Here is a 9,611-nt window from a genome sequence, read left to right as displayed (position 1 = left end):
GGACTCGAACCCAGAACCTTTGCCAACTTCCTGGCGATTAGAACCGGAAAGCAACGCGCTACCATTGCGCCACTCGACCCTGAATTGGATGTCTTGGTCCTTAGCGGGGTATAAGCAGCCAACACCAGTATCCACCTAGGCTCGGCTGCACGTGATTGATGGATCTCCGAAGTTGCATGCCGGATTACGACATGCGGCGTAGATACAGATATTTACCGCGGTAGGCGGTATAATGCATCAATGGATGATTAGCAATTAGTTCATTCGCTTGCCGCGCACGCAATCGGAGTCGCTGTGTCCATTAATTCCCAGACGGCTTCGGCCAGCACACCGACATTGGACTAGACCCTATCACTGCCGGGACTCTCTACCGCACCCAGTGTCCAGTAATTTACATACACCACCACACTTGATAATATTCTTATTTCCCTTCTTGATTCTATTTACATCTCACTCTATATAATTCACTCACCCAACCGTACATCTCCAAGGGTCTCACTCCAGACTCATCTCTCGGCCGACCCCGCTCCCGTTCACGGCCTGGTCTCTGCAACCCAGGAGGGGTACCGGTTCCAACAAGGAAGGAAAAAAAAAAATGACCGAAGTCGCTGTCGCAGATCCCGAGCACACTGCTCTCCAGACGGCAAAGGATCTCTTTGCCGGCGCTGTTGGAGGCGTAGCTCAAGTCCTCATCGGTAGGCACTTCCCCTTTTATACATAGAATATATTTGATATATATTTGATGTATCCACACAGATACGCTTCACGAGCAACGACTAAACTGACTCATCCAGGCCAACCCTTTGACATCGTCAAGGTCCGTCTCCAGACCTCCAACCAGTACCCCTCAGCCTTCTCAGCAGCCACCTCAATCTGGAAGAACGAGGGCGCCCTCGCCTTCTACAAGGGAACTCTCACGCCCCTCCTCGGCATCGGCGCCTGCGTGTCCATCCAATTCGGCGCCTTCCACCAGGCCCGTCGATGGCTTGAGCAGCGCAACGCCGCAGCCGGCTCCCCCTCCGCCCTCTCTTACTCGCAGTACTTCGCCGCGGGTGCCTTCGCCGGCGTCGCTAACTCTGTGCTCTCGGGACCCATTGAGCATGTGCGTATTAGGCTGCAGACGCAGCCACATGGCGCCGCGCGCCTGTACTCGGGCCCTCTCGACTGCGTGAAGAAGCTCGGTGCTCATGAGGGTGCGTTGAGGGGTATCTACCGCGGGGAGGCCGTGACGATCTGGCGCGAGGCCTTCGCCTACGGTTTCTGGTTCCTCACCTTCGAGTACCTCATGAACGCCGACGCTCGACGCAACGCCATCGACAGGAAAGACGTCCCCAGTTACCGCGTTGCGTTCTACGGCGGTCTTGCCGGCGAGGTCCTCTGGTTGGGTAGCTACCCCTTCGACGTGATCAAGAGCAAGATGCAGACGGATGGTTTCGGCGAAGCGAGGAAGTATAGTACTATGAGGGATTGCTTTGCGAAGACGTGGAGGGCGGAGGGGGTGAGGGGGTTTTGGAAGGGGATTGGGCCGACGCTGTTGAGGGCTATGCCTGTGAGTGCGGGGACTTTTGCTGTTGTTGAGATGACGATGAGGGCGATCAACTAGAGGATGAGGGAAATATATACTTTTTCTTCGGCTTTTCTTTTTCATTTTTTTCTTAGAGGTTTGGTTGTTCACTGGGAAATTTCAACATTTCAAGCGGTTTTAGAGTCATGATTGTCGAACATTGGAGAGTGAGGAAGTGCAGATGGGTCAACTTGATACTGCAACCGGAGTTTAGCATGTCTTGTACATATCTATGAATAATACCCGGATACCTTCTATGCAATGAAATCTGGCTATGGTTTTATCTATCCAACTCTTCAGCTCACACCTCGGATATCTAGATATCCATAGAAGCGCAGCTTTACTCAATATTCTCTACCCGCCTTTGCAAGATATGCCGAGCATTCGCCGGCGTCAAAATCTCAATATCAAGCTCCTCCAACACCTTCTTAGCCTCGGTATTATCCGTAAACACCCTATCGCTCGCCTCCTTCAAGCTCAATCCTGCTCCTTCCTCAGCCACTACGACAGGAAGTCGGAGCAGCTTGGCGCCCTCCAGAACAGTTCCGAGCGATGCCGAACTTCCGGGGATGGCCTTCTCGACTAGGACACAGATGGCTTCGAGGTCGCGGGTAAACTGCGCGGCGCCGAGGGCGGTAAAGTTCTGTCTCGTGACGATGTCTGACCAGAGGGCGTCTTGGAGCTTTTCGAGGGCGTGGCGCCAGACGCGGCGGAGGGGGGCTGTACCTAAGGCCCGGACGAGGAAGTTTAGATTACGTTTGAGAATCTAAAAGCTCCGTTAGTATAAAAAGAGCAGGATGGAAAGGAACCTAGAGAAGGGGGATCCCTACCTGTAGCGGCTCGTCTAGTTGGGCCGTGATGGCAAGCTGGCTAGGATCTACAGAGCGACCATTAGCACATAAGACCATTATAAAGAGAAAGACTGGTGACTAGCTTGATGAAGAAACTCACCGATTGTAAGATCCTCGGACGCCGGCGTCCAGTGTGTCCGGCTGAGGTACGGGCGGAAAGCCTTATTGTGCGACTCAACTAGTGCCGCCTCGAGGAAGTCTCGCGCAGTCTTACGCCTTAACGCGTACGCAGCAATGGTCTCGTCGAATAAGCCTCCATCGTCGGTGTTGGAGCCCATAGAGGTTGACGTCCTGTCTTTCGCCTCTTGATAGCTAATCTCTCCCGAGAATACGCGCTGCTCCTCCGAGCCCTTGGATCTGGACTGTAGCTGGTCCCAGAGGCTGACGAAGAACTGGACAAATAGTTAGTATCAGATGAGATTAGAAGCGTCACAAAGGCGCTACAAACCTCTTCATTACTCCAATCTGTGAGGGTCGCGACAATGTGGTCGGAACTACCAAACACCTTGCATAGCGTCTCAAACTGGCCGGTGCCCTCAAGAGCTGCCAACTGGTCCTTGGTGACACCGTGAAGCGTCCTGCCCACTGCAGAATTGATCGCTCCGTAAGCCTCGAGTGAGCCCCGTAGACGATCATGGTACTCGTCCAAAACATCTAATTGAATACCAATCAAGAACCGCAGCTTATGTTTGAACTTGGGCGCTCGTCGGTACTGTGCTGTTACTGATCTTAGTAGGTCGGTAACTCGCGTGGCACCGTATGTTGGCTTCGTCTTGCCGAGACCTCCGTAGTTATAGTCGATGTTCCTCGCGTCCGGCGAGTCCATGATGGCGCGGAACCTCTCGAGGGCAAATTGCTTCTCTGCTTGGAACCAGGGCTCAAACCACTCGTCCAGTATTTCGGAAGTAAGGCCACCCCAGCCGTGAGGTTCGCCGCCGTCGTAATTGAAGGTGGACCGTATCGTGTCGTCAAAATCCATCACCTGGCCCATCAAGCTGCTCAGGAAAGTTGGACTGCGGACAGCTTCTTGCATCGTCGCCTTCACCTTCTCTCGCATGACCGGCAGCATAGATGTGATAAAGGCGCAAACGGGGTCGACGTAGACCATACGGTCCGCAGCCGGCGTGTCACGGAACTTAGCTGCGAGAGAGGGTCCGAGGTTGTCCCTAAAGAAATCCTCCCATTTGTGGAGGAGCGCGAAGAGCCAAGGGAAGCAGTGAGTGTTGATGCTTTGAGGATTGCTTGTGGGTTTGTCGCTAAGGAAGTGGAAGCGGAACTCGGAGATGAAGATGCGGCACATGACGTCGAACGGTAAAAGCGAAATAACAGAGTCCGTGTAAAGCAACTCCGGAAGCTGCAGATCCAAGAGCTTGTCGAAGCAGATTAACCACTCCTCATCCATCTCGGCATGAGCAGGGTCGATCCTATTCGGCCACCCGCGAGCCTGCAGGACAGCATCCATTTCCTTCGACATAGTCTTCTTCATCTCGTCCCAAAGCATGTCGGTAACGACCGTAACGTGGGTGACCAGGTGCACCGCCGCATAGTCGGCAGGTTCCTGGAGCTCCCGGAGTCGGATGGCGAGCTTCCTCAGCTTCGTGTACGGCTCGAGAGCAGCCTTGGGGCTTTCAGGCAAGTGGGACCGAGCCTCGGCGCGTAGATGGTCGACATCCTGGAGAAGCTCGAGGTATTTCTGGGCAATCTTCACGGCTCGGAGTTTCTTCATGGGGACCTGCAAGCGTGTGATGGCTTCGCTCGGGGCGTCAGAGGCCGTGGCAATTTTTAGACGCGCGTCGATGCTGTGTTGGAGGTCTTGAAACTCTTGGATCTGCGAGGAGAGCGAGTCCTGGCGCTCGCTGGCCGTGCGTTTGGCATCTTCGAGTTCTTTCGTGGCGTTGTCGAGCTGGGATTGTAGTTGGCTCTGCTGGAGCTCTACCTTGGCAAGAAGCTCATCGAGGGTGTCGAGGTCGGTTGTGGACTGGAGCTTGTCGTCGAGGTAATCCTCAACCCGGAGGTCCAGGGGCCCATCGTGGACGTGCTGGAAGGAGTCGAGTGCGTTGGACATCTCGAATTAGTGGCACGGTCGCCCGTGGTTTCTGTAAATCGGGGAGAGGGTCTTCTCGATTTAACATCAATGCTTCATTCAACACGTCACTCAAGAGGTACAAAGGACTGTACTTTGGGGGGGGGGGGGGAAATCGGATTGAAGAAATGGCAAGGTTAAGGAATATACTCGATAAAGAAGAGGATCGCCTATTCGCATAATAGCATCGTCAATGGAATGATCAATGGTGCGGCATTTTACCCCGCAAAACGCGACTGCCGTTGACCGAGCTCACCCCAACTAGTTTGAGCTTAAGCTCTTCCCCAGCCAAAATCGCGCTTTACCCATTTCTTTTCAAGCTCAACTTGGCCGATTGTTCAATTGAACGCTCAATTGAAATTAGCGGTAGAGACTGCCACCAAACCATCATGGCCATCGCCGCCACTTTGCTCCATTGGCCCTTCTCACAGTACGCCGGAATCCGCTGTCTTGGCGTAAGACTCACAGAGATGAGGGTGTGAGACAATATCGCTGATCACTGGATCAGGCCCTTGTGTCTCTGTTCCCTGTGATGGCTGCATCACATGCGCTCCTATTCGATTTAGGTGATATGGCTGGATCACGTCTTGGGTTCAGGACGTGTGTGTACCAAATCTCGTCCGCCAATTCGTCTGTTGGGATGACATTCCAGAAACCGGCTACTGTGGCGGAGCGCCGGGCTGTGGTCAGTAGTGAGAGGAATTGAGTTCAGTGTTCCTTGGACAATAAACTCTCGGAATGGCCGCACGCCTTGTTCTCCGATGGCTGCCTGTCATCCATTGATAGTGAAAAGGCGCAAGGTTTGTGCTTCTTTTCTGGGACAATGGTGTTCATCGTGTCTCGCCCAGTCGGGAAGGGTCAAATGCAACAGACTTGAAGGTATTATTATTATCCTCAACATTTAATTTGGTTGTTTATCTACCTCTATTAATACCCCTCTCCATTCTTATCCATCTTCTATTGATCTCTCTGGACATACAACGGTGGGAGTTAACCAACAAGCTGCAGACGCAAGCATGGACACCCAGAGCCCCATATTCATCGGCTCCCAGGTAGGTGGGAGCACCGTCGTGAACTACGCCTACACCGACCAGCCCTGGAAGCTACTCGCCTGGGACGTCTACAATTTTTTCCGCTATCTCCCAGCTTTCCCGTGGGTGGTCGCGCCTCTCCGACCATATGATTCGGGTCATTTGAGCGAGCTTTCGCCGACGCCTCGGAACATCTGGTGCCTCTTCATCCACAGTATCTTGTTTGTCCTCCAGGCCGGCTTCATTCTCTCCCTACCACTCGCTCTATTCCTGCCTGTATGGATTTCGATAGTCGCGATCAGCACCTTCTTCGCTGTGAACGGTGCCATTTGCTCTCTCCTGAACGGGAAGGGAGATATAACGTATACATCGGATGAAAAATATGCGCCGGCTCTGCCTGAGCATGCCCATGAGCAGTGGATATTCGTCAACGGTGTATCGGTCGGGTGAGTTAACGGTGTCATCGTGCTGCGGACCTTGGATCTAGCTTATGGCTAACGAGTTAATTAGGGAACACTGGCTCAAGAATAACCTCAATCGGCTGGCGCTCACCTTCAAGCGTCCTGTCCTGGGAATCCATAATAGGACTTGGGGTATCCTATTCGACGTAGTCGAATGTCTCGTTCAACGTAATTTGGGATACGCCACGTACGACACTCGGGTGTGTTATCGGGTCGTGAAAGAGAAGTTGTACGATCCTAAGCTGTCCAAGGTCGTCCTCATCCTCCACTCGCAGGGAGGCATCGAAGGCGGTATGGTGGTGGACTGGATCCTCCAAGAGTTACCTCAGGACCTTCTTTCCAAGCTCGAGATATACACGTTTGGGAATGCAGCCAACCACTTTAATAACCCCCACCGGCACCTTGTTTCCCAGCAGCTTGCGAAGCTAGACCCGGACTCTGCTGTCGAAACGATGACGACCACCATCACGCAATCTTCCCCAGTCAGCAGCCCGACAGGAGAGGATTTCTCAAGTAGCCCACAACCTCAGAGCAAGCGCAACTCAATGACATCGATCCAGACCCAGTCGGCAGCTCATGACCGCGCCATTGCCCATATCGAGCATTATGCTCATGTAACCGACTTTGTGGCGCTATGGGGTATCTTGCACTTCGCAACGTCTTCTTTGGCATCGGCCACTGTCCCGAGATTCATAGGGCGTCTGTTTATTCGGTCGTCGAAACGTGGCGGGCACCAGCTTTGCCAACATTACCTTGATGGAATGTTTCCACTCGAGAAGGACTCGAAAACGGGGGAGTTTGTCGGTGCGGCTGAGTCGAGCGAATTTATGGACAGCATCGTGCAGTTGGGGCTGGAGGGCGACGCATCGAAGAATGCAAGAGAGGCATTTTCGATCAGCTGGCTCGGAGACGACGGGTTCGGCAGCGGCAGTGTTCTCGATGAAGTCGATGTTCACGATGATACTAGAATGAAACTGCAGGATGGCAAGGTGGTCAGAGTAAAGGATCTCAGTCGGCTGTGGCTTTACAGGAATGGGCAATGTCCGGAAGACTTTCCGCCGCTCCTGATTGCGGAACCCGAGGACCTGGCAGACGGGCAAGAAGAAAAGTAGGAACGTCCGAGTCGAGACAACAGTGTTTTTCACTTCGTGCCGAAATTTTCCGCTATCGCCCATCAGTTGCCGGTCGATCGACGGAAGGAACAGTCCTGCGCCCTCGATAGGATGGTTTGTTGCAATCTTCTTTCTCACTATAATGAAACAGCAGTCATGGTTTCCAATCAATCTGAGGAGCTCACCTCTTTTTCACAAGACAAAGGAATCCGTGTATATTGTCAGAGGGTTGAAAACACAAGCCCCCAGTGGGAAAAGGATAAGTAAAAGTGATCGAGAGAGACCGCCCTCACACACCTCTCTATTCTTCGCGTCTGTCCTCTATCATGGATTCTTCTAATTATAGAAATACATGATGTGCCTTTTTTGTTTAACAATGCAAGGGTAGGTCACCTTGACCCGTCTAAAGAAATCCATACTCCAAGTGGTGGCAGTGTTATGTTGAGGTTGATATATCCTCGCGCGGATGCTATGTTCAATTCCCCCATCCACAGGAGACTTTTTTGTTTTCGGCGCAATTAAGCGTTTAAGTCTGAGGTGAAGCTTGTTAGCCGGAGCTCTCGGTGGTACCCACAACCTCGGTAACAAATTCTTCCCCGGAACCCGGAGCGGGAAAACACTTACGAACTTGGCCATGAGGGCAACCATGAGATCGAAAAGACCAATGGCCTCGACGAAGGCGAAACCGAGAATGGCGTACGAGAAGAGCTGGCCACGGAGAGCAGGGTTGCGGGCAACACCGCTGATGAGGGAGGCGAAGACGAGACCGATACCGATACCGGCACCAGTCAGACCAATGGCGGCAGAGCCCATACCGAGGTTCCTGGAGACCTCAACCATGGCCTGGGCGATCTCAGAGGAGTAGGCGCGGCGGGCACCGGCGTTGGCGAAGGCCTGGCGGGCGGCGACGTTGATCTGCTGGCGCTTGGCAGCCTGGAAGGGGCTGTTGAGGCCTGTTATGGTGTTGCAGAAAATATCGCGCGTGAGCAAAAAAATTTCTCGTCCAAGCTCTTCCGGAACTCAATTCGCTTCGATTCCGTTCGAAAACCCCCAATTGGAGGCCAATTGATGGCCAATGGCTGATCTATCGAGCTGGAGAAGGTCAGGGAGAAGTTTGCTTACCAGAGATGGTGCGCTTCGAGGCGGCGGAAGCGAGCTGGGTGCGGGCAACGGGCCTGGCGACCTTGGTCGAGGCAGAGGCCATGAGCCTAGAGGCGAAGCGGGCGGAAGACATCTTGAAGGAGATTTGGGGTTGATGGGATAATCTACAAGAGAGAAAGGATGATACAAGCTCGCAACACACACGCACACACAAGAGTGGATTAAGGAGTGGTGGGAAAGGGTAAAGAAGATGACAGGAAGAAGGAAGTGATAAAGGGAGAAAAGAAGAGGAGAGGAAAGAGGAAAGAGACGCAAGGTCAACCAAGACGTCTTGGAAGTGTGGAGCGCATGGAATGGGGAAAATTTTTTCCCTTGCCGGCGGTTCCCTCTCCCCTACGGCGGTGCCTCAGGAATCTATTCACGGTATTTTCGAAGATTTGGAGAAGTTCTTCAAACGCTGCTCAACTGGGACAGGATAACTCTCGGCGTCTCAATTTCACTCATTTCACTCAATTTCAACAGGTACATGTTTGGCCTGGAGAGGATCCCAGAGGCAAGCGGGTCCACCGACAAGCTTCCAAAGCCGGTGATAGGAGGACAAGGCCCCCCCGAGAGTCGTCGGGCCATCTCGGACGAAGGTTGAGAGGTGCACTAAGCATGCTGTTGAGCCTCATCAGGAACAGGTGCCAAGATAAAGTGAGGACAAGAAGCAAGGGGGGTGTGTAGGGGTAGTGGGCGTGTGTGTTGGGAAAAAGTTTGTGACCCCCACTCAGCCATGGGACGGATTGAGTTCCCTCGGCCACAGTAACGGGCGAAAGGGGGTGCGGTTATTGGTACACGACTCGCCCCCTTACGAAGTACGAAGCTGTTAGCTCCGCGAGAGTGTTCGTGAACACCACTCCGAGCTTGAGCAAGTGAGCTCGACGAGGACAAACGGAGGCTTCCAGCTTCTCTTTTGTTTTTCAGCAGACAGGGGAAAGGGGATATGTACGAGGTATACAAGCATGGCGTTTGCTGCACTGCATGGGAAACAAACCGAACCAAGTCGATGGTCCTGCGTGAACGACAGAGCTTTACTGAAATAATTCCTGATTGGGACAGTTGAGTGCAAGGGTTCGCAATCAGAGACAGCGGTTCAACCGAAGTACCTCTCCGCGTGTTGCTCGGCAAGACGGTACCTAGGCCCGCCGGTTCTTGCGACGATACCCGAGAAATTTTTTCCTTCCCTTTTTGCTCTTCTCCCTTTCGTTTGTCTGTCCATTTTTCCTTAAAACAAATTTCATTTTATTTATGTATCGATTTATGCTCGATTTTCCCTCTCCCATCATTGTGCCTCTTTTCATTCCAATTTTAACTTTGGGTTCTCTTTTTCAGTTTCTCGACGCTGAGTCAACTGCGAGCAGAAATC

The 9,611-nt window shown here is 52.8% G+C and overlaps 4 protein-coding genes across 4 annotated transcripts; 2 read left to right on the top strand and 2 right to left on the bottom strand.

The window, feature by feature from the left end:
• Window positions 1-595: 595 nt before the first annotated feature.
• Window positions 596-1,603, top strand: SAPIO_CDS3884 (Carrier protein YMC1, mitochondrial; the record flags this gene model as incomplete). Its single annotated transcript, XM_016786571.1, has 2 exons — window positions 596-695; window positions 795-1,603. The coding sequence occupies 2 exons, from the start codon at window positions 596-598 to the stop codon at window positions 1,601-1,603; spliced, it is 909 nt and encodes a 302-aa protein (XP_016643914.1).
• Window positions 1,604-1,904: 301 nt separating this feature from the next.
• Window positions 1,905-4,480, bottom strand: SAPIO_CDS3883 (Rint-1 family protein; the record flags this gene model as incomplete). The annotated part of the gene is made up of 4 exons (XM_016786570.1): window positions 1,905-2,330; window positions 2,395-2,441; window positions 2,516-2,807; window positions 2,864-4,480. The coding sequence occupies 4 exons, from the start codon at window positions 4,478-4,480 to the stop codon at window positions 1,905-1,907; spliced, it is 2,382 nt and encodes a 793-aa protein (XP_016643913.1).
• Window positions 4,481-5,514: 1,034 nt separating this feature from the next.
• SAPIO_CDS3882 (uncharacterized protein) lies at window positions 5,515-7,102 on the top strand (the record flags this gene model as incomplete). The annotated part of the gene is made up of 2 exons (XM_016786569.1): window positions 5,515-5,975; window positions 6,040-7,102. 2 exons carry the CDS (start codon window positions 5,515-5,517, stop codon window positions 7,100-7,102), a joined length of 1,524 nt encoding a protein of 507 aa, XP_016643912.1.
• Window positions 7,103-7,628: 526 nt separating this feature from the next.
• Window positions 7,629-8,336, bottom strand: SAPIO_CDS3881 (H(+)-transporting two-sector ATPase; the record flags this gene model as incomplete). The annotated part of the gene is made up of 3 exons (XM_016786568.1): window positions 7,629-7,634; window positions 7,727-8,055; window positions 8,225-8,336. The coding sequence occupies 3 exons, from the start codon at window positions 8,334-8,336 to the stop codon at window positions 7,629-7,631; spliced, it is 447 nt and encodes a 148-aa protein (XP_016643911.1).
• Between the last annotated feature and the right edge of the window lie 1,275 nt (window positions 8,337-9,611).

Source organism: Scedosporium apiospermum, assembly GCF_000732125.1.
Source record: "Scedosporium apiospermum strain IHEM 14462 chromosome Unknown SEQ_SAPIO_0089, whole genome shotgun sequence".
In the NCBI taxonomy this organism is placed as follows: domain Eukaryota; kingdom Fungi; phylum Ascomycota; class Sordariomycetes; order Microascales; family Microascaceae; genus Scedosporium; species Scedosporium apiospermum.
This window is presented reverse-complemented; position numbering and strand designations above follow the sequence as displayed.